General features: G+C 37.8%; 2 protein-coding genes, 2 non-coding genes and 1 pseudogene across 4 annotated transcripts; 4 read left to right on the top strand and 1 right to left on the bottom strand.

Annotated features, from left to right (window-relative positions):
- Window positions 1–2,688: 2,688 nt before the first annotated feature.
- On the bottom strand, window positions 2,689–2,793 carry LOC112168603. Its single transcript, XR_002924362.1, has one exon. It is a non-coding gene; the product is annotated as a U6 spliceosomal RNA (small nuclear RNA).
- A 2,044-nt stretch (window positions 2,794–4,837) lies between these two features.
- On the top strand, window positions 4,838–10,778 carry LOC112165576 (annotated as a pseudogene).
- Window positions 10,779–11,650: 872 nt separating this feature from the next.
- Window positions 11,651–13,894, top strand: LOC112165924 (40S ribosomal protein S26-3). Its single transcript, XM_024302627.2, has 5 exons — window positions 11,651–11,717; window positions 11,813–11,905; window positions 12,002–12,086; window positions 12,195–12,325; window positions 13,367–13,894. The coding sequence occupies exons 1-5, from the start codon at window positions 11,715–11,717 to the stop codon at window positions 13,448–13,450; spliced, it is 396 nt and encodes a 131-aa protein (XP_024158395.1). The 5' UTR covers window positions 11,651–11,714; the 3' UTR covers window positions 13,451–13,894.
- A 1,423-nt stretch (window positions 13,895–15,317) lies between these two features.
- Window positions 15,318–20,218, top strand: LOC112165378. Its single transcript, XM_024301871.2, has 9 exons — window positions 15,318–16,096; window positions 16,579–16,767; window positions 17,587–17,679; window positions 17,863–18,045; window positions 18,130–18,232; window positions 18,314–18,499; window positions 18,647–19,122; window positions 19,279–19,652; window positions 19,754–20,218. The coding sequence occupies exons 1-9, from the start codon at window positions 15,848–15,850 to the stop codon at window positions 19,845–19,847; spliced, it is 1,947 nt and encodes a 648-aa protein (XP_024157639.1). The 5' UTR covers window positions 15,318–15,847; the 3' UTR covers window positions 19,848–20,218.
- A 1,647-nt stretch (window positions 20,219–21,865) lies between these two features.
- Window positions 21,866–21,936, top strand: TRNAG-GCC. Its single transcript has one exon. It is a non-coding gene; the product is annotated as a tRNA-Gly (tRNA).
- Window positions 21,937–23,358: the final 1,422 nt, after the last annotated feature.

Genomic DNA, 23,358 nt, shown 5'->3' with positions numbered 1-23,358 from the left:
CCACAGTCACACTATGTTACGCCGGTACCCAAATTTACCCATTTACTAGTCATTTAGATGGTAAATAACAACTATTGTTACTTTTTACTTCGTTTCAGTACTTTTAATGGACTAAAAAGTTGACTTTTGTTTTGTTCACTTTTTGAGAAAATTTTCTTCAAAAAAATTGTAGAGGACGTTAAACTGAGTTCATAGACACGAAACACGCTAAAATCGGAGTTGTAACGAAGAAGTTATAAGGGTTTCAATTATACTGAAATCATTTACTACAAATGGCAAGGCTGATTTCCATTTCAGGAAACCAACTCCAAAAACCCAAAAATTATCTCCTTTGGCGGTGAAACTTTGTGACGTCGTGGCCGTCTCATCTGACCACCTCCGACCACGACACCGGTCTCATTCTCTTTGTCTCAAAACTATCTTTCCAACCATATAAACCTTGGATCCTCTTATTCACCATGTACGAAGAATTGAGGAAAAGAAGCCTCCAAGTTTCATAGCTCAATTCGACGTGAGGAAGAGGAATCAAACAATTGAAGATTTTGGCACCGAAAATCTTCAGGAGGTTTCGATGTAATTTCTGGTGGCTCCAGCGATCATTTGACATGCATGAGCGGCTTTTCTAGGCTTCTGGGTTCATCTCCGTTGTCTAGGGGCCTGGATGGATGTCTTCTAGTGCTTGACTCATTGAGAATGTCAAATTGAATTGGTGAAGTGGATAGAGTCTAAGGACTAGGGTGGTCTCTGTTCGAATTCCACCAAGGAGCTTATTACCAAGTCGTTTCGAACTGTTTGAACTCAATTTGGGTTAAATTACAAAGCCAGAAATAATAGAGTTATTCGAGGAACGAAGGTTCATGGGTCTCAAATGACGTGTTGAGCCATCACTCGAGGAGAATCTTTACGCTTGGCTACTTTAGCCATATACTGTGAGTGGATATTTGATTTTAAATTAAATTATGCATGCAGTATTACTTTTGAGCATTTTTATATTATGAGATTTTATGCTTTGAGATTTTATAACTTTATGAGCTTTGTTTTACCGAGAATTCTTGATTTATGTTTTCGATGATTTATTGAGGATTTACAGAATTAGTATTAAGTTTTCCTTCTAAAAGCATTTGCTATTTTCGAGTTATGCAAATATCGAGTTATTGGAAGAAACGTGGAGATTTAATACTTTGAGTATAAATGAGTTATCGAGATTTCCTGAGTTTGATATTTTAACGAGATTGAGTTCAGATTATTCGAGGAGGCAAATATGTTAATGCATGCATGTATTACCTGGTCGGCAATCCCGTTCAGGTAATAGTCTGGTCGGCAGTATCCTCCAGACAATATTATGGTCGGTAGTACCCTCCATAATATTTTAGTCGGCAGTACCCTCCAATGCGTCCTCTGGTCGGTAATACCCTCTAACTATCTATGGTTAGTTGGCAGTACTCTCTAGCCATCACCTCCTTGTCCGGTCGCGCAGCCCCCTCCGATTCGTGCCTGGTCGGCAGTCCCCTCTAGTTGGTATGAGATGACTAGTTGACAGTCCCCTCTAGTCATCGCCTAATTTATGATATGAGCATTTTAACGAGATTTTGAGGTGGTTTTCGAGGATTTACAGCAAGAGTTGAGATTCAGTTCCAGAGAATGATTAAGAGTATTTTGAAGAGACTTTACTGCATGCTTGGTTTTTAAAAGAATAAATTGGGGAAGCGTTAAGTTTTATTTATTTCTTTTGAAATTACTTATTTTTCGTCCAATCACTCTAACGTTTTAAATGATTTCCCCTGGGCCTTTCGGTTTCAAATGACCAGTTTGCAGGCTAGATTAGTTGAGGTCGGACATACATGGAGTTAAGGCATAACTGTCATTGCTTCCGCATTGTAGGATTTATCGATCCTTTACCTTTTTATTTTATTTTCTTGTATACCTGGTATATTAGATTGCTATGATAACCTAGTGGCTAAATGTTCTTAAGTTGATACTTGTGTTGTGTTGTGGAGTTTGTTGTGAATCGGAGAGCAGGGTGGCTCCAGGAGTTGAGGATGGAGATTGATTTTAGAAGTGTGTTGTTTTCTACGGGTTTCGGGTAGCCCATCTTGGGGTGATGCTGTCGACTTTTAGATAGAGTTATTCTTAAATTGGGCCCTGTAGGGCCACCTCAGATTTCAGGATGAAATCCGGGGCAGGTCCTGTCACATTGCCACCACCGTCAGACCCCCAGCAGAGGAGACCACCCACCAACAAAAAATCAACCCAATATTGCCTAAAACAAGATCGAAAAACCAAACTAGTCAAGTTTGCCCGATTGTTGCATCGCTTCAAACCGCCACCAACCCAAGGTGGTTCGGCAACTAGCAAAAACCCACCATCGTGGATCAACCCCACTCCTATCCTGCTTATATTGACTGCCATTCCGATGCCTCCCATCAACCATAGATCAAATCCAGATTCAGCTTTTTCCTTCGATTGAAAGAGAAGAATGAACACCCCGACACCATCTTCGATCCGAGCCTTGGACAAGCTAAAGAAACCCCCACCAGACACGATGTCCACTCTAGCCCGTCCAAAGACGTTGCCGAAAGGGCGCGCCGTCGAACCAGGCATACACTATTGAGGAAGACTAGACGCTGCCGGAAGGGTTTGAGAGAGAAGTTGAGAGTCGTATGTGTTATTTGTGGAAACATAACTTGTAAAAATTTGGACCATTTCTCGATTTATGCATGTCATCCTTGTGCAGGGGTCATGCTAGTCTTCTTAGTATCGTTCCAATTTTATCACACATGGATTTGGATCAAATTTTGGTGAAAGGTAAAACCATATTATCTGAAAGTGAACAATTGCTAGGATGAAACTGTGAGCTTTAATGAAACTTCCAAAACAATTGCAAGAATCAGATGAATAGAATTTTCGATAATTAAAGGAATATTTAGAAAGAAATGTAAGAAAACTAAGTTTGTCGACGGCGTATTGATATTCAATTAGCATCTAAAGGTGGGGGATCTAATGTTACTTTAGATGTGTGAAACACTTGATGTTGCCTCATGAGAACTAAATTTAGACTTGCCTTTCGAACTAAAAGGGTCGAGTTGGCGATAACATTCTGATGGAACTCCTTGTTGGCCCTTCTATCAAAAAGGAAGAGATGGAGCAGAGTATCACTTTTACCCCCTAATAATCAGGTCACCAGCATAGCACATGTCTCTATTTAACAGAAATTTGACGGAATCCTAACGGAAGTATCTCAATGGCCTAACTTTTAAAGTCTACGTACCTAATTGATCACTTTTAAAGTTTGGTTACTATCGACTCCGGTTCAAGAAAGCTCAGACCCTATCCATAATAAAAACTCTTCATTCATGTTTTCTTAAGCTAAAATTTGAGTTGTTTAGGAGTTTTACAGGTTAGGCTTACCAAAGCTAGAGTGGGAGGGTGGAACTTACAAGTCTACTTTCATAGAGTTTAGTGAGTTTGATATTGTTTTGATTGTTCCTTTAACAAAAGGAACTTGGACACACCAAAAAAAAAGCTGCGTGAGTACCTCTTTGTTTTCACTTGGGCAAGAGCAAGTCTCAAAATTTTGTTGCAATAGCATCAACATTTTAAGTTTTATCCTTTATCGATATCTTCATAATGTGAATATCCGGATATACTAGTCATTGAGTTAAACCAAAGTCTACAAGTTCAATACTAGAAAATACAATTTTTATTTAAGTTTGTGTCTTTGGAAAAGTTCGATTCAGATTTTGTTCTCATTGTTTAGTCTGCATATTGCATGACACCAGTACAATGCTGCCTTTGCTTATAATCACTATGGCTTATTAGGATGACAGGAAAATGCATTGTTTAGTAGCTATAGATACCTCCCACTAGCATGACTAGTTTGCTATCTCACCAAGCACAAGTAACACCCTCTTAGAGGGCCCACAAGCCATGGTAAGCCATGGTGGGGCCCAACCGCGACATGCATTCCATAGCCCGACATTCAACCTACCCCGTGATAATTGAAAGAGGCCGATACCTCGCCAAGAAGCCACCTTCCCAGCCTTGCCAAGATGCTTCACAATGAAGCTTTTTACACTATGATAAACATTTTGTATCCCACCTAGAAGAAAATGTAAAGAAAAGAGCCTCCCTTCCCAATAAAAGGAAACTCCTTCCCACTTACTCACATCCCATCACTACTTGCCTTTATAATCAACTTGGGCCTCAAGACCCAACACATAGTAAAAGCTTAAAGTGGATGCAGTCTCCCCCAAAGTGGGAGATGAACCACTATACTTCTTGTGTCTTACTTCTCTCTCTTTCTCTCTAAAGCTAACTAAACCCCTTTGGTTCTAACGTTAATAGTAGCAATGAAAGGTAGTGATCATTGAGCAACAAGCTAAGGGCATTTTGTAATCGAAAAGAAAAAGAGAGAGAGAAAAAAATTAAGACAATTAGATAGTCGTATGAGTGTAAATCAACTTGATAAAATTATGAGTTATTAGCTATTTTAATTTGTATTCTTAGAATTGAGCAAACAAGCTAAGCGTTACTCAAGTTTAAGCTTGTTACACAGTTGAAGTAAGTTGTTAAGTGGAGTCATAATGGAGGAGAAATATACCAAAATCGACCGAGCTAGCTTGAGCTAAAAAAAAAAGAGTAAGCTTTTAGCTTGTTATTTGGGGAAAAGAATACAGGTGGAGTCTTCCTGGCGTGACGCGTGGACACCCATAACGAGCCGGTGACCAGTGACACTTGTCCACTGAGTTCATGACGGCTCAGCTCGAACCAACTCAAGTATGAAGTATGACCTTGAGAAACCATTTGCATCCTCAACTCTACATTTCTACTCTTCAAGATGGCCCTGGGAACTCTTAGCAGGAAAACCCTAGCGGGTCTAACCAGAAATGGCAATGGAGGCTTAGGCTTCGGGCTCGTTCTAGTCAGTGGCCCAAAGACCTTCGCGCTGCCGGACCTGCCATGGGGCTATGCCGCACTTGAGCCCTACATTAGCGGCGAGATCATGGACCTCCATCACCTGAAGCACCACAAGACCTACGTCGACAACTTCAACAAGGCCCTCGACAACCTCAAATGGGCCATGGATACCGGCGACTCCTCCATCGTCGTCAAGTTGCAGAGCGCCCTCAAGTTCAACGGCGGAGGTTTAGTACTTATATATTGCACCCTAGCTAGTTAGTTCTTGTATTTTTTTTACTTATCAATCAACTCTCTTTTATATAATTTTCTCTTTCATGTTGACGGTCATATAAACCACTCCATTTTCTGAAAATGTCTGGCCCCGGATACAATAAGTTATATTCCAAGTAACTTTATTAGTGTAAACAGCCAATTGGTATTTAACTATTTACTATTCTGCGCCTGCAAAAATGGAACATTTATCCTTATTTTCACATGTATCCTTTTTTACCTACTATTTTGAGATATAAAATCTATAAAAATAGACGGAGGTACAAAATTGGCCGATGATTAACCCAAGTTTTTACTTAATCAGGATTTGAGATTATTTATCTTCTTGTTGTTTTTTAATTTTGTGACAAAATATAATGGGCAGGAAGGAGGTGGTGAGCCTCCAAAGGGTTCATTGGGATGGGAAATTGACAATCAGTTTGGTTCCTTACAAAGTCTGAAACAGAAAATGATGGTAGAAGGTGCTGCTTTCACTACTACAAAAATTGAATCAGACGATGCATCATAGTTTTCTGTCGTCTGATTGATTTTTATTTTTTTGTACATCGCTTTTATAAAACATGTCGTCTGATATGGAATTATGAACTAGTTCAGAAGACGTTTAAGGATAAAACTGTTGTATGACCCTAAAAAAATTGAGCGGCAAGTTTCCCATCATGTCTGTGGTGCCAAACCCCATCTCAAACTCAAAATTTTCCCCCAACATGTATTAATCATATAAAGAGAAACAATAAAATTGTGGTCTGATTAATATGTTTGGCAAAAAGCAAGGACATTTCCCACTATCATTTTTCTCAAACTCCCCAACGAGGGAAGTTAAATTGATAGGAGACAAATTTCAAATTTAAAACTTATGTACTCAGACTACATTGTTATAAAATTATGTTGTGTGAGTCTTTGTAGGGCTTGTCCAAATTCATAGGGCAGGGCTTGAAACCCTACACATAAGCAAAAAAAAAAGGAACAGATCACCCAAAAACCAAAACCCTCACTCCTCACTCTCGACAGCGCCCCACTCTCTCTCGACACAAACCCAAAACCAAAACCAAAACCCTCACTCTCTTCTTTGACAAAGCTCTCTTTCTCTCTCTCCTCGACAAACCCCGACCTCTCTCTCTCTCTCTCTTTGACAAACCCTATCTCTTCTTCCACAACCCCAACGAAAGCTCTCTCTCTCTCTCTCTCTCTCTCTCTCTCTCTCTCTCATACAAACCCCGACCAAAACCTAATGGGTTATTCGATCTGAGAAATAGCGAAGGCCTTCATCGACGACCACTTTGAGCTCGCCTTTGACCCCAACAACTCTGAGTTCTACTCCGGCCGCGCTCAGGCCAACATCAAATCCAACAATCTCACCGGTAACAACCCCCCTCTCTTGCAATTTCCGATGCCGGTTCTTCGTCGTCGTCTTGTTTCGTTTCTGAGACCTAAATTTGAAGGAATTGAATTGCGTTTTTTGTGCGAACTGATTGGTTTGGGTTTTTCTTGTTCAGAGGCTGTAGAAAACCTAATGGGTAGACCTCTAGGGTTCTTCAGATCTTTCGGCAGTGGTATGTTGCTTTCAGCGGATTCGAAATTCACCTATGGGTAACCGAGGTTTGAATTAGAACATTGGAGCTGTGGGTTTGGGATTGAAGGCAAAAATGTCAAAATTGGGGCCAAGAAGATAACTAAGAAGGTTTCTGGGTTAGTCTGTATTAAGGCTTTGCAGTCGATCTATTTATGTTTGCTTGACAAAGTAATATGGTTAGGTTATGAGGAAACTAGATAGTTGCCTCTTAGCTTGTTTACGTTTTCATGGTGTTCTTCTTCCTAATTACTAACTTTTTGTGTGAATTTGTGTTATTAAATTAATTGGGTTCATGGTTTCAACTGTGAAGCTGCTGCTGATGGGTCTCTTGGTTCATGCACTTAACTTCACCCTCTCCTATTCTTCACTGCTCTTCTCAAATGACAACCTCCGAATTTCGCAATCTCGCAATCTAATCTGAGATTTGCAGGCAACTCCCACCTCCTCTATTTCTCAATTTTTCGTTCCCTCTGTTACAATTATCTTATACTTGAATGCCTTTTCAGGTCATCAATTCAATTTCAGGGAAAAGCATGATAAGGGTAGAATTGTAACCTCCAACTTCACTTGTTTCTCTGCAAAGCTTGCCCAGGAAAATGTAAGTATGTGGCACTTTTCCTCGTTCAATTTGGTCAGTGATTCTTTTGGCTGGAGGAAAAGGAAAAAGGATGGGTGTAAGTCCTCTTCAACATTTTCATCTATCAACTAATAATACTTTAATAATGTGATGACTGATGAGGTCTTTTTCTTTTATCTTTGTGCATCTAGGCCAGTATGCCGAAATAGTATCTTCCTTATTCGATTTAAGCAACTCAATTTGATATGATTGTATGTCTACATTGTCGCTTGTTGGGCCAAAGAAAGTAATGATGTCTTTCCTTTCCTGAGGGGGCAGTGGGTCGTTTACTTCTGCTAGTTAGATTATTGAAATTGTATATATTTAAGCCAGATAAATTTGCATATCTATTGTCTTACTGTGTAGTTGGACTCCATTATGTGAGTTGTTGCTTTGAGCTGCTTTTATCAAACAAGAGGGACTAGATACTACTTCGATACTTATCCTAATTGTATTGTGCTAAAATTTGGCTATTTTTCTAATATTGCATCTTTTGTTGATGCATGGCAGAGCAAATTGGAGTTTTAGCTAAAACTTCAAGAGTTTATAGAGTTGGTACGAGCTGAAAAAAACTTGCGAGCTATCACATATGCCCAGAAATACCTTGCAATATGGGGTACTACCTATATGAAAGAATTGCATTGGGTCTTTGTAACAGTAGCTTATAAGAGTACGTACTACTGAATGTGGTACATACACGGTGATTCTTTTCTCTAGTTCAGGAAGCTCCTTTTTTTTTTGGACTACTTCAATGCATTTTTTTTCTTCTTTTCTGATATGGTGGAAAGCATTATCAGTTTTTACTAGTCTGGAATTAGTTGTATTGACTTGTAGGTGTAAAGATATATCTGATTTCTATATTGCTGTCCTCATATACATTTAATCGGTGGGATAGAATGCCTGCAGGATTATTCAATTAGAATGGTGAAACAGCACATGCATTGTGCACTTTATGTGATTGAAATGGAGAACAATTTTGGGATTACTGACAACAATTTATTGTGGTTGTCAAATGCATGGATTGAGGGGACATTTTCACAATGCAATTGTAAACCATTTTATGTCATCATAGTTTTACTTCCCATTAGGGATTGTAAGTTATAATCGTTACTGTCATAAAAGTGGCTTCTTCCTTTGGCATTTGGTCACTTCTAATTTAGTTTTGTATTACATGGATCAAGCTCATGTTGCTATAGATTGGCATAAAGTAGGATAGCTACACGTGTTGTGCTCAGTTTGCTGGTTCTCTGCCATTTATTTTTGTTGTGCATTATTGAAACGTTGCATCAATGGCTACTTATTTCTTTATTGTTGGTCAAGTCTTACTTCTCTCTTTAACTTTGCAGGTTGTAGCTCCTATCAAAATGACATTCGAAATGAAAGTGACTTAGGTTATCGTCTGAGTTCAATTTGTTTTTCTTATTGTTTCTTCATGTGGCAGATATGCAACATGTGGATTACCAAAAAGTGTCTTCTTTGCTTCAAGTCTTTGGTAAGTGCTGAAATGTAGTAATAATTGGACTTTGGTTTGGGTAATATATTGATCTATAAGGAACATGAATACGTATCATGCATCTAATCTTCTCTGATTTCAGGTTTGAAAATATTGCTTGCTTGCATATTTCTGGCCCTTGAGCAGTGAGGAAGCACATTCCGAAGCTGGAACAAGACATTGAGTTGCTTAAAGCAGAGGCTAAAAGAAAACTTGAATTTAGTTATGATGCTATTGAAGAAACTCCAGAAGATATTGAGTGTGTGTAGTTTGGGAGCTAGCTCCTCAAACTTCAAGCTTCTTAGACTCCAATGAGACCATGAGAGCAGCAAAGCTTGCAAAGATGGACATTGAAGTAAATTTCTGGATGTATTGTGCTAGGAGAGTACTATTAGATGTAATCCTTTCATGGATAAAAGATTAGCATTGCACAATCTATTTTGATGCATGATGTAGATTATAACAATTTCTTCTATATATATATTGATCAGTTACTCTTAATTTGGTCATTTTTGATTCTGCTTCAAGCATATATAATGCATTTAATCATTCTTTTAGTACAACAATAACCACATAAAACTGTCATATGTACACAATATTTACAATAGCCTCAAAATAAAATTGTCGTCTGAATGCAAAACAGATTGTGGATGCTATGAAAAAACTGTTGTGGGAATAAAAGTCACACAACAGCTATAAAAAAAAGTGACTTCTTAATCGCAATCATACAACGGATGCTCAAGTTGCCCGTTGTCTGAGTAAAGTTCACACAACAGTTAATGCCGTCGAGAGCTTGTCGACATGGATGCCGAGTCCTTCAGACGACAGTTTTCTAAATGCACCTTCATCAGACGTCACCGAGATAGACGACAGCCACCCTCTATATCAGACGACAGTTTTTAGCTGTCGTCTGATTCAATTTCTGTAGCAATGTTTGCAAGGTTCTGGTTGGGTGGTAGGTCATTGTTTCATTCGATCAGTTGTGGAGGGATGGAATTTTAAAAATGCGTCTACTGATTATGATTCGGTTTAGATAATTTATAGTGGCTTGCGCTAGACAAAGATCAGAAGAAGCTTTCCATTGAATGCACAGCTAATCAGGTAGTGTATACTTTGAGCTTTATATATATGTTTCTTTGGTTCTTGTTGGTAATTTAATTTACTGTGTCATTTGGGTTAATCTGTATAATACGCTCACGTAGACGAAGACACACGCACGCACATGTATATTGGTTGAATTTTCCGACTATATATGCTGAATATTATGTTGGCTAATGAAAACTTTGTGCAGGATCCACTGATAATTAAAGGAGCGAATTATGTTCCTCTGCTCGGGATAGATGTGTGGGAGCATGCTTACTACTTGCAGGTAAATTAATTTTTTTTTTGGTGTTTTTAATACCCTTGATAGGTTTGGATTTGGACAATGAACAAGTTCTTGATTTAATGAGAGACGATCTTTTAGATCTTCTCTTTGCTCCAATGTTTGAGATGCTGAAAGTGTGGTAGTACTTGCCTGAAAGGTAAAATACACAGAGTGGATCGAAGGTTATTCAAGTTTAGTTGTCTATGCTTGAATATTTTGATGTGTTGCATCAAGCTGAAGAATTTATATAATTTAATTGATAAGGTTTTAGAAGGTCGTTTCTAACCTATTTCAAACTTTAATCGTCTTACTTGATTCCTCACCATGGGATAATACTATAACAACATGAATTATCGACATTTGTGCAGTACAAAAACGTCAGGCCAGACTATCTGAAGTATATATGGGAGGTTATTAACTGGAAATATGCAAGTGAAGTGTATGAGAAAGAGTATCCTTGAGGCAACAACGTGGTGCCAGCAAAGTTGTAGGCAGGCTACGTTTGTCCAGTTTGCACAGAAATAATAAGCATATGTCTGTTTGTTTGTTGATGATGTCCCAGACTTCTCATCCTTTTGGTGATGCCTAGCTAGTGTATTACCTCTAGTGAACTTGTCTTTTTAGGATCGGATCTCTGTCTGTGTAATAAATCTTGTAATACAAATGAAGTTTACTTCAATTGATTATTGTGGAGCAAACTCATTACGTAGCTTATTGTTCTTAATCAATTGGCAAATTGCTATTTGCTCATTGTTATTTGATATATATGGTTAAAGATCTTGTGCCTCTCGATAGTAAAGGTGGAAATGATTCATTCATGTTTTCTTAAGCTAAAACTTGATTTGTTCATGAGTTTTACAAGTGGGGTGGAATTACAAGTCAAGTTCATAGAGTTTAATGAGTTTGATATTTGGTTTGATTGTTTCTTTAACAAAAGAAAGTTCTTGTCCATGCAGCGTAAGTCTCGAAAATTTTGTTGCAAGCGTCAATATTTTTAGTTTTACCCTCAATGTCTTTATAATTCGAATATATTGATCACTGAGTCAAACTAAAATCTAAAATTTCAATACTTGAAAATATAATTTTTATTTAAGTTCGTGTATTTTTTAATTTCTTTTTATTTTCTTCTTTTAATTGTTTAAGAAGAGAAAATTTGAACTTGAGACCTCATCCACACTCATAGAGGCAAATACCACTACGACTTGATCTCAACTTTTCTAAAAGAAAAAACTAATAACTTTTTTTTTTTAATCAAATCTATTAACTTCAAATAAAAAGAAGATTAGAAAATCGACCTATATTTTTTTCTTCTTCCCTAACAAAAAAAAGAAAAAGAAAAACAAAACGATTGAAGCGGGCCCGCCCGGTTGGATCACAAGACCGGGCAAAAAACCCTAGCGTATAAAACCGCATAATACCCCAGAATGGCCGCCAAAGCGTTTGAAGCAGAAGCTCAGAGACGCCTTAGGGTTCACTCACCATGGTAAATCTCTCCTCCTCTCTCAATGTGCATCCCAATTCGCCTCCCTAAACCCTAATTTACACTCAATTGAATCATCACGAATCTCTGTTTTGCAGACTTTCAAGAGAAGAAATGGCGGGCGCAACAAGCACGGCCGTGGCCACACCAAGTTCATCCGCTGCTCCAACTGCGGCAAATGCTGCCCTAAGGTACTCTAAAGTTGAACCCTTTTGTAATTAAGCTTGTAAATTTAGGTCAGTTTTGGTTTTTCAATTAAATTTGGGTGTTGGGTTTGTGTGGATTAGGACAAAGCTATCAAGAGGTTTCTGGTGAGGAACATTGTTGAGCAAGCTGCTGTTAGGGATGTCCAGGAGGCTTGTGTTTATGAAGGTAATTTTTTTTTTTTTTTTACTGTTTTATGTTGTAATTTTTCTTTCCTAAAGGGTAACTTTTGTGGTTTATTTGATGATAATGTTGTATTGGCAATGCTTGTTGCAGCCTACACTCTTCCTAAGCTGTATGCAAAGATGCAGTACTGTGTTTCCTGTGCTATCCACTCTCATGTAGTGAGGGTTCGATCTAGGGAGAAGAGGAGGAGCCGTGAGGCCCCTCAGCGTTTCAGGCGCCGGGTATGTTTGAAGTTTTGTTTGCCATCTAAGTGTCTGCTTTTGTATCTATAAGCAATTGCCATTTAAGTGTCTGCTTTTGTATCTATGAGCAATTTTGTTTAAGGTTCAAAGTGGGATTCGACGTTGATTCACTGATTTGGTGTGTGGAAGTTAAGCATTACACATTGTTGTTAATAGCTGAATACTTTTATGAGCAACAAACCTGATACCTAAAGTGGTTCATATACTAGGTTTAAGATTGTTTCGCGCGCCTTTTTATCTCTGGCTACTGTCAATACCTGCATATATTATATTTGATAGAAGTAGCAAGAGAGTTGGTGCTACTCTTTTTGGGACAAATGACTTAGGGTGGGCCGGTGGGGGTTATCATATCTTCTGAGATTTTTTCCCTTTAGTACTAGTCATCTTGTTGCTTGGTGCATGCTTTGTGAGTTTCTACGGTGAAATGTAGTTTGCCATTTTCCTTGTGGTTCTCATCATTACGGTGATGAACTTTAGGGTGGAGTTTTCCTACTTTGCATGATATACTTGGATTTTTTTTTTCTTTTCTATCCTTGTATTTTTTGTTCTTATTGAATTCAGAGCTTGGGAAGTGCCTGACAAATGGTTTTTGTCTAAATCAGTAATCTAATACAGGGATTTTTTTTTTTTTTTAAAATGTCTATGCTTGTTATTTTGTGTCTGGGTGTTTATTTGCCTATATGCGGATATATTTGAAGCATGGTGTGCATATTTTCAAACTACAAATCAGTTTCCGTACAAGAACATATTTCCCTCTTCCCAATACGAACTCATTTTCCCTTTGTTAGATGGTGACTTTATGGAAGTAGAATTTGATATAAATTGGTTTGTTGTAGACTGTAGTTAGATAGAACTTCTCATTGAAAAAACGTAATGCAAAGGGAAACTTCTCATTTGGATAAGAACCATTAATTAATTTAGTAAAGTAAACAAGTTCTACTAGTAAAAACTATATGTGTGTTTTTTCCCTTATTCGTGTTCTTACACTACACTAAACCTTTCCATTTCATTTTGTGTCAGGAGGATCAGCCTAGGCCTAGCGCACCAGGTGGACCTGGTCAGGCTCCACGCCCTGCCACTGGAGTGGCAACTGCCCGTCCATGAAAAGTCACTGTTTCTGTGGTTCCATTGTTGAGGATTATTAGACTTCTGAGGCTATTTACTTTGGCTGTTGCCTTGCATTATTACCATTTTGATTTAAAATGTGTCTTCTTCTCTGGTTATGACTTCTGTAATAGTGTCAATTTATTTGAGTGGATCTGTGTCATGGAGTCATGTTTTGCTAAGGTAATTTGAAAGGTAGCATAGGTGGTTCAGAAAGACCGAGTTTTTTTTTTTCCATATACAGTATGAAATGAAATTCTCGGTAGTTCTGGTCTCATCGTCTGCTGGTTTTCTGTGTATTGATTGTACCAAAGAGCATCCTTGATCTGGATGCTTGAATGTCTCGATTAGGTACCTTTCATTTTGACCTCCGTAGCCTCCCTTACTTCATAACTTGCAGTCCTACACGTTATAAATGAGGTTCGGGTTATGAATCTGTTTTAATCTCCAATGTGCATGACCCCTACCTTCCGTTTTACTTCTAAATTGTCAATGCATTGATCGTTATGAGTTTCGGATGTACCTAGACCCTTTTATTTTCTGCAAGATGCTTTCAGTTTCTACTTTTCAACGAAATTCCTGGTAGGCAACGGTTGAAATAAGCTGTTTGCTTGCCCTTGAAATCATGGTAAAGCAGCCAAGCCTGGCCAAATAAAGACGTTGCGTTTGGATTCTTCTAGCTAGATGACAGTAATATACATATAGACAAACAATCCAACAACTCAACGGGCGGGCAATCGATTCAGAGATAGAAAGATAGATGCAAACTGAGATGGATAGTCTTGCTGGCATAGGAATTGGATGCCAGGTTTTGTTTGGCAAACATGTGTTGCGTCTCAAAATTGCAATATGGTGATCAAGCTTTCGAAAGGTCAAAAGTCCATGATTCCTAACTCACTGAATATTCAATGAAACCATGTGCACCGCGTCCAAATCCGTAGGGAATTTAATAATGGTGACTTTTTTGTGCTATGGTGGGATAAATATCAAGAACAAGAATGCTTTGGATTACCCAAATTTTAAAGACATTATTCGTTTGATTAGATCAATGTATGAAGCACACCGTATAGATTGACATAAATATCATATTTGAACGTATCTAAAATTCCATAATACTATAGAGTTTGTTTGGAAGAGTGCTTTATTCATATAAAGAGGACTTTTTTGTGCTATAATGGGTTAAATTTCAACACTGAGGGTGTGTTCTTATCTTCTTATGCTCCGGTGTACAAAATTTCTATAGACAATAGACGTTTGATTAGATCAATATAGGAAACACACTGTATAGATCGACATAAATATCATATTTGAACATATCTAAAATTTAATAATTAGAGAGCTTGGAAGAGTGGTTTACTCATATTTCTTTCAATAATAGTTGGCTGAAATAATAAATAGAACCCGATAAAAAAAAGAAATAATAAATAGAAAAAAAAGTAAATCTTTTTTTTTTTTTTTGAAATAATAGTAAATCTTCTTATGGTCAATAACTTATAATATTTATATATTTCACTTATTTCTCTTATACCCACCGCATCCATATCGATTAGTAATTGAGTTATTTCGTAAACAATAACGTATCAAAAATAAACTGATTTATTTCCACGTACGTTTACCCGCATCAAATAATTCACAGTCAACTTTCTATATTGTATACTCTAAATAAAAAAGTTACTCGAATTACACACATTTTCAGATTCAAAAAAGGAAAATAATCCTCTCAAAACATGGTTGGTGAGACTAAGATAACGCCATAACCACATCCCCTAAACCAGCAGTAACAAAATAAGACAAGAAAAAAAGCATCCATTAGTCAAATGACTAAAAGTCGATGAGATAAGAATGAGAACATTCTGACCCCGAAAAGAAAAAAAATGACGAGGACATTCTAACCGGAAGAGGAGGACAGGAGGGGTTTAAGACAAAAACAAAAACAGGAAGCTCGAAACGACGACGTCGGCTGGGTTTTGTTGCGGTGTCTGAGGCTGCATTGCCGCACCTCCGCCCGCGCGCGCAAGCAATCCCAACGCGTCGCGTCTCTTTCCGGCCGACGTGTCTCGCGTGACGTCTTAGAGAGAGAACCGAAACAGAAAGCGACGGAAAGAAAAAAACACACGAAACGCCTTACGCGAAACGTTTCCGTCTCAGAAAGAAAGAGAGAGAGAGAGAGAGGCATTTTGCCGCTTTGCGTTTTGGAGGGTTTTAAAGGTTTTGGTTTTTCAGAGAGAAAAAAAAAAAAAAAAAAAACCGACCCAAAACAGAGACCGAGCGACCGAACCTCTTCATTTTTCCGATCTCCATTAAACCATTACGACGTCGTTTCAGTGTTTCACAATCCAATCTTCTCCAAGACTCTTCCTTTTTTTTTTTTTTTGTCGCTTTTCACCATTGGCCGTCATGACCCAGGTCTGGTCGCCGGAGCCGAACCGCGCCGTGTTGCCGGAATTTCGTTCCTGCCCGTCCTCGCTGCCATTGCCGGCGACCAGTCCCGATCCGTCGGCAATTGGGCCGGAGTCTTGGGCCGGAGCCGAGCGGGCCACCCGGGATATACTGTCCAAGATTCAGCCCACGGCGGCGACTCACCGGAGAAGGAAGGATATCATTGTATATGTGCAGAGCCTCATCACTTGTAACGTGGGCTGTCAGGTAATTTCCTCAAAATCATTTCTTTCAATTCTGGGTGGTGTTGATTCTCAGGAAAAAAAAAAAAAAAAAAAACTTGAGTAGTGTTGGTTTCTTGAAATGTGTCTGTATATGGATTTGTATCTGTGAATTTCTTTGTTTGCTAAACGAGCTATTAGTCTAGTCTTGCAGTACTAGTTTCACGCTTAATTGGGTGTTGATTTGGATTTTAAAGTTGTGTTCTTTTATGTGTTTTTTAACTTCATAGTAATGTTCAGATTGAGCAATGCTGATGGGAGTTTTTAATTATTTAAATTAGAGATTTTCGTGTTTGATTTCCTGGTTGACTATGCAATGTGGTTGTTTATAGAGAATACGTTGCGATATTGTTTTGCAGTTTCGGTTTATTTGAGAGCTAGTGTTTTTTTTATTTTTATTTTTGGAGTTTCTGAATGACATTGATATGCCTTAAACCTGCGATTTTTTTTGTATTGTTAATCTCACAGGTTTTTCCTTATGGGTCAGTTCCATTAAAGACATATCTTCCCGATGGAGATATAGACTTGACGGTTTTCACTGGCAGTGCGCACCTTGAGGATGTCCTTGTAACTCATGTTCATGCTGTTCTGAAGGGGGAAGAGAATAATGAAGCTGCTCAGTATCAAGTGAAGGATGTCCATCGCATTGATGCTGAGGTTTTTGTCACTTTGATTCGTTGATTATTTTCTTGGAAGCATTTTGAAAACATTTTTTTAATTCAATGTAGGATTAGATTTGCAGTCTTTCATGCCAGTATCAGTATATTTCATATCGCACCGTTTTCTTTTGTTTGCAATATAGAGTTAGAACTGGAGTTTTGCATATAGGTGTCACTAAATAACTCATATCTCATACTTTTTTCCTTTTTTTCCTTCTGTTGAAATCTGAAAATATTTTTCAATTCCATATAGGATTAGTGTTGGAGTCTTGCATGTAGGTATATAATTCATGTCTCGCATTTTCCTTTTTCTGATTTATTGTTTCTTAAAATACTTCAGCTTCTCTTCTTGTCACAATGTCTATCAGCAAAAATAGAATGATATTTTTCACTCTGATCAATTTTATGAGATTTCCTTTGACGTATTCGGTGATGAAAAATAGATAGATATGAGTAAGTCAGTCCACAAATGAAGCTTTGCTTGATGTTTTCAGTCTTCCTTAAATCTGTTACTTTCAACATCGTCTTGAATTGGGACATTGGGTTATATTGGTTCATTGAATCTCATTATTCTCTTCTAAAATTCAAAGTATATTTCTCCTGTAGTATGTACGCTTATTTATATACTATTTGAATGCCATTGTTTCTATTTTCTTCAGATTTGAGTTGTTAACTAGTTTTTTTTTTCCTCGTGTTTTATATCAATGTTTCATGTTGATTGATATTGCTTCTAAGTCGATTTGTTAGTTATACATATTTTCTCTTAAATTCCATCTGTGTGCTTATATAGTTTTAAGTTTGGGGGTTTTGGTTGCAGGTTAAACTTGTAAAATGCATTGTTCAAAATATGATTGTAGATATGTCCTTCAATCAGTTAGGAGGACTTTCTACACTACGCTTTCTTGAACAGGTATGAGCAATTCAATTCGTGATCCATAGGTATGACTGGTCTTGTTATGTTGCATAGAAATGAGTAGGGTGATTCCAGTCCAGTCTTGTTACAATAATTTTTTGTCTTCTCATACTGGTATGAAAAGTTCAGTGATGTTCAGTTGGTACTTGGGTTACATTTTTCATTTTGCTTGGTATGCAGGTTGATCACTATATTGGCAAAGATCATATTTTCAAACGCAGCATTATTCTGATAAAAGCCTGGTGCTACTATGAGAGTCGTATTCTTGGTGCTCATCATGGTTTAATTTCAACATATGCTTTGGAAACATTAGTCCTATATATATTCCATCTTTTTCATTCTTCTCTAGATGGCCCTTTAACGGTGAGTACTTGTAGAATCAATTTTGAGTTTTATATTTCAAATCATACAGAAGCTCAAGCACTTGATTGTGTTTCCGTTTTGTAGGTCCTCTATAGATTTTTGGATTACTTCAGCAAATTTGATTGGGAGAAATATTGTGTTAGTTTAAATGGACCAGTTTGCAAATCCTCCCTACCTGATATTGTGGGTAAGAGATATCTCTTGTGCCTGTAATGTTGGATGGCTCTTTTGTATTGTCCTGGTCTCTGAGTTTCTTCTCTCTCTGAAGCTGAAGTACCAGATAATGGAGGGGATGATGTACTGCTAAGTGAAGAGTTTATTAGAAACTGTGTAGACATGTTCTCTGTTCCATCAAAGGGGTGTGAGACAAACTTAAGAGTGTTTTCCTTGAAGCATCTTAATATAATCGATCCACTAAAAGAGAACAACAACCTTGGCCGTAGTGTCAATAGAGGTGTGCCCCTGCTCTCTCTCTCTCTCTCTCTCTCTCTCTCTCTCTCTCTCTGTTGTTGTCATGCAATTTTACTGGAGTACTGTAACTACTAGCTGCTCTTTCAGTCTGTGTGCTGTCACATGGTAATGATTCATGTGTAATCTGCAGGTAGCTTCTATCGAATATGTAGTGCTTTTAAATATGGAGCTCGCAAGCTAGGCTGGATTCTCTTGTTACCAGCAGAGAGAATATCAGATGAACTTAACAAGTTTTTCGCCAACACTTTGGATAGGCATGAAAGTAAATGCCAGACTACTGTGCAAAATAATGCCTTGTTGGAGCTTGGTGAAGATTTGGACAGTCATTGTTTGAGCCTGCAATATAGTCTGATTGGCCAGAGGTGTGCTACATCACCTCCTTTATTGCCCAGTCCTCCCTTGTCACCTCAACCATGGAAAGAGAATTCATGGGATGCTACCTGCGAAGCCCTACAGTCCCAGCACAATATTAATTCTCAAACTAATGCAAATGGTATTCCTTGGGGAACACATGCGTATCACACAAATGGTGCCAGTTTTTTTGTTCCTCCATTCAGAGAAGAGAAGAACAAACCACGAGGAACAGGGACGTACATCCCCAATGCGGTATTGCACTTTTGTTATCTATAGAATCGTATATTCGGGCTACATAGTGTAATCCTTGTAGTCATGGGCTTTATATGTTGGGGTTTTGGTTTTATGTCGAGTCATTCATGTGGAAGATTACAGTGGTTTTATAATCTCATGGTTATCTGCTTACAGTCTTTTCAGAATTATCGTCCCTACAAGGATAGACACTTGCCTGGAAGGGGAAGGAAAGAGGCAGCTGGAACTTATGCTCCATTTCAGAGACACACTTTCAATTATGGCTTTCCTGCAGCATCTCAAGAGTCAATCGCACCTGGAGAATGCAACCATGAGCTCTCAGAAGCTGAGTACCCAGTTTTAAGTAATGCAAACTCTGCAACATCAGATTACCATCAACCTCAGCTTTCAATTTGGGAGCCTTTCCATGAAAATGGTTTCTCCAAATCCCCCGACAAACCTGAGTCTAGATCCTCCTCCCCTCAATCATGGGAAGAAGTACCCATGCCACAACTGGACAGTTTACGGTTATCAGGAGTCGATGAAGAGAGGTAAGTGAACTTTTCTTCGACAATGGTGACTGTGTATACTGTATAGGCATTTGTAATTGATTTTCTATTAAAGCCAAGCCTCCCTTGCTGTTTATCTTCAGGATTGACGAGCAGGCGTTCCATCTGAAGGATGAAGCTGATTTCCCCCCGCTCACCCCTCGACTGCCTTTGAAGGACGGAATATGCATTCAATAACAAAGAGCCTGATAAATCTAGGTGCTAACTCACTAGACTGAGCTTCTGGGGAGAAGTCTTCCCCCACCCCCACTCTCGTTGGGGTCCTCCTTCGTTGTTGTTTCTTTAATGTAGAATACACAGTTTGTACATTCGGGAGTTGTTTTTCATGTTCCATTTCTACACACAATCTCGTGTGCTTCCTGTGGGGTTGGGTGAATGTATATAGGAGGTGAAGTTTGCCTGCCATAGTGTGTATTCCCTCCCAAGGTTTGTAGTTGTTTTAAACCAGTACTGAGAAGAATTTGTTAGGAATCTTTTCGGGTTTTAGACATTGTTAGTATACACATGAGGATGAAATACATAGATGTAACAATGACAGTTTCAGTTTAGTTGAATTTCATGAAAGTCTTTTTTTTTTTTTTTTCTCTTTCCTGTTGAATGTACTGCCTGCTCCAGCCATGCTGCAACCCAGGCTGTGAACCAGATCAGAACTCTCTGCTTGACATTACTGATTAAGCAACCTCGAGGACCCGTGGTGGTATAGCTCCATTTTTCAGAGGGCATTTACCTTCACACTGGGGAAATGCTCATCTCCAGAGGATAAATACCTTGGTGAATTTCTAAATGCACCCAACAGAAATCTAAGTACACCCAGCAAGTTTTTTACACCCTCCAAAATTATAAAATCTTTAATTACACCCTACAAGTTTTTCGATAATACCCTTGTTATAGATTAAATCCAGCAAAACTTTATCGAGATGAAGAATAACAAACATCCAGCAAACTCCTTCATACTTCTTTTAGATGAAAATACCAAACCTATATCAACCTTCTTAATGATCTGGTAACACGGATTAAATTTAATTAATGGGATCGATCAGTGCTTTCTTTCTCAATCAAGTTAGAATACAGAGAATAGAGATAGACAATGATGGAGAATACTGCTTGAATGGTAATCCATTCTCATTCACTTGGCTATCGTCGATCGATCCAACACTCAATTTGCTCGGATTACTTCACTTACCCCACTCTTGAGTCTCGATCACTTTCCTTTCTCTACCCGAAGTCTCAATTTAGAGGTTAATAGTTTTTGGTTGATTGAGGAGGAGTGAGTGCGTGATATAATTTTATATTGGTGTACATTCATCACTTCATTCGAGTTTAGACGACGAGAAAGATAGCTTGATAAAATATTGATGGTGCTTACTCATTGTTGGGATTGAAAACTAATTTGAAATAATAGGAACTGGGGGATTGGAGGTGACCAGTTATAAGGAGTAGGTAGAAGTATTTAAAAATAAATATATTGCTGGGTTTACTTAGATTTTTGCTGGGTACATTTAAAAAGATCTGAAAAATAGAGAGAATTTCACAAATGATTACTCAATTATGACTCATTCGACACTTTGGTCACTCAATTTTCAGATATATCACTTTGGTCACTCAACTATTTCTCTGTCAATCACTTTAGTCATCGAATGAGCATTTTGTCTTACTTTAATCACTTCTCCTATCCATTCCAATTCCAATTTCTCATTTTTTCACAATTGGTTGATCGAAAATATCCTTAATATTGTAGAAAATAATTTTTTTAATGAAAAAAATTAACAAAGTGACTAAAGTGAATAACAGAGTTAAAGTTGAGTGACCAAAGTGATATATTTAAAAAGTGAGTGATCAAAGTGTCGAACAAGTAAAAGTTGAGTGACCATTTGTGATATTCTCTTCTAAAAATATATCAGCTCAGTTCCCGTTCATTAGATTTCGGCATGTGTTTATTGTAGCTGATAAGCTTGCTAGTTTTGTTATAGATCAGGGACCTCCCTTTGCTTGGTTTAATTGCCACCCTCTATCTGTGTACCCAGTGTTCCATCTGGATCAGCTGGGAGTGGGAGTAGGCAGGGGGTTTGTGTTGTAGTGTTTTTTCTTGTATAAAAATAAATAAATAAAGCAGCAAACCACTAAAGTTTTTGTGATGTTGGTACTCGCTAGCATTATAGTTTAAAATATTTACTAGTGACAACCTACATCAACAAGCACCAGTGGTCTAGTGGTAGAATAGTACCCTGCCACGGTACAGACCCGGGTTCGATTCCCGGCTGGTGCATTTGTTTTTATCTGCTCTTTCTTTACTATTTTTTTTTCCCTAATTGACATGTCACACTCATTGTGGCCAATTTTAGTTTTTGTTCTTTACCAGAGATTTCGTTTTTGGTTTTTCATTTTTCTCAGATTACGCTATCAAATCGATGGGTACAGCCTGCACCACATACACTACAAATTTTGAAATAATCATTCTGTTGACTATTTTTTTGCTTTTGTTTTTGGTGGTGCAATATATTGGAACCTGTCAATTTGGAATCAAATAGCTCCAAAATGAAAATGATAAACACATGTTTAACTAGTGTTTCTTCAAATATTTTTTTGGTTTTCATGGTGAGCTTGCTTTGTTGTTTAATCAATTCAGAAGCTAGTGTATTTCTTTGTTAGTTCTCCTAATTAACAAGAAAACATACACCACCCTCACCTGTCTGAGATAGTCCAAATTCATACTAGGTTCTTCAGATTTTTATTAGTAAAGTTTTGTTGGTATTATATGACTAGTATTGAGTCAACTGCATAAACTGTATTTTCTTTCTGGGGATGAATCCTACTTCACCAGCTCAGTTGATAATGTTGAGGCTAATCTTAAATATGCTGATTAGAGGGAATATAAAGTCCACAAATCCCCCGTTTTTTTCTTTTGATATTTTCCTATTATTATTAACAAGGAGAGGATAAGAATGAGATAAGGGAAAGTGGGAGGGGACCCTTGTGAAAATGCATGAGGAAAGATGATTTGATAGGATGATTGATTGATCTGTCAATCCACTACTAAATACTGGGGAGGATGAGATAGTTGCACCTAGTGGATGAACCCACATACCCCAATCTATATGCAACAAGCATCAATAATTTTAGTTGTATTAAATTGACTAATCACCCATCCTTTCCACTTTTTTTTTTCTTTTAATTAACACATTTATGTAGGCAGATGTTAGATGTTTTAGGAGTGTTTTGTTGCTCTGGCAATGTGAAAAGCATTTCCCAATAATCTAAAATATGTTGGTAATGTACGTTTGCCTGGAAATTTTGATTAGTAGTACTCTATTAGTAGTCAATTTCTAAATACTCTTTAAAAAAATATTGATGAGTAGTATGAATCATCTATGATATCGTAGATTTAATAGGATAGATAATCGTGGTACTAGTCAGTATTGAGTTTGCGATAAGGATGAATTGATTTTTTTCCACATTTAGTAAACATGAGCTCGTAAAAAGTCACGATATAAATGGTGAAATATGCGATGGAGAAATTGAATAATTTATTCCTACAAATAAAACTTAATTTCCTTAGTGTGTACTTTAAACTACACTTTTTGAACTTAACGTCACTTGAAGAAGTAACTATGATGTACGAAACCTGCTGCATGAAAAAACAAAATGCCTCGAAGCTTTCTTGAGTTTGTTCTTTCATTGGATATTCACA

Source organism: Rosa chinensis, chromosome 5, assembly GCF_002994745.2.
Source record: "Rosa chinensis cultivar Old Blush chromosome 5, RchiOBHm-V2, whole genome shotgun sequence".
In the NCBI taxonomy this organism is placed as follows: Eukaryota; Viridiplantae; Streptophyta; class Magnoliopsida; order Rosales; family Rosaceae; genus Rosa; species Rosa chinensis.
The sequence above is the reverse complement of the archived record's forward strand: the minus strand, read 5'-3'. Positions and strand labels throughout refer to the sequence as shown.

What these genes read in the sequence shown, in the direction of transcription:
- LOC112165378 (XM_024301871.2), top strand. Translation starts at nt 15,848, where the DNA reads ATGACCCAGGTCTGGTCGCCGGAGCCGAACCGCGCCGTGTTGCCGGAA. An exon ending in TCCATCGCATTGATGCTGAG is followed by an intron (nt 16,768 to 17,586) that starts GTTTTTGTCACT and finishes TTTTGGTTGCAG; the next exon opens with GTTAAACTTGTAAAATGCAT. An exon ending in CTCTAGATGGCCCTTTAACG is followed by an intron (nt 18,046 to 18,129) that starts GTGAGTACTTGT and finishes TCCGTTTTGTAG; the next exon opens with GTCCTCTATAGATTTTTGGA.
- LOC112165924 (XM_024302627.2), top strand. An exon ending in GGAGGCTTGTGTTTATGAAG is followed by an intron (nt 12,087 to 12,194) that starts GTAATTTTTTTT and finishes TGCTTGTTGCAG; the next exon opens with CCTACACTCTTCCTAAGCTG. An exon ending in CTCAGCGTTTCAGGCGCCGG is followed by an intron (nt 12,326 to 13,366) that starts GTATGTTTGAAG and finishes ATTTTGTGTCAG; the next exon opens with GAGGATCAGCCTAGGCCTAG.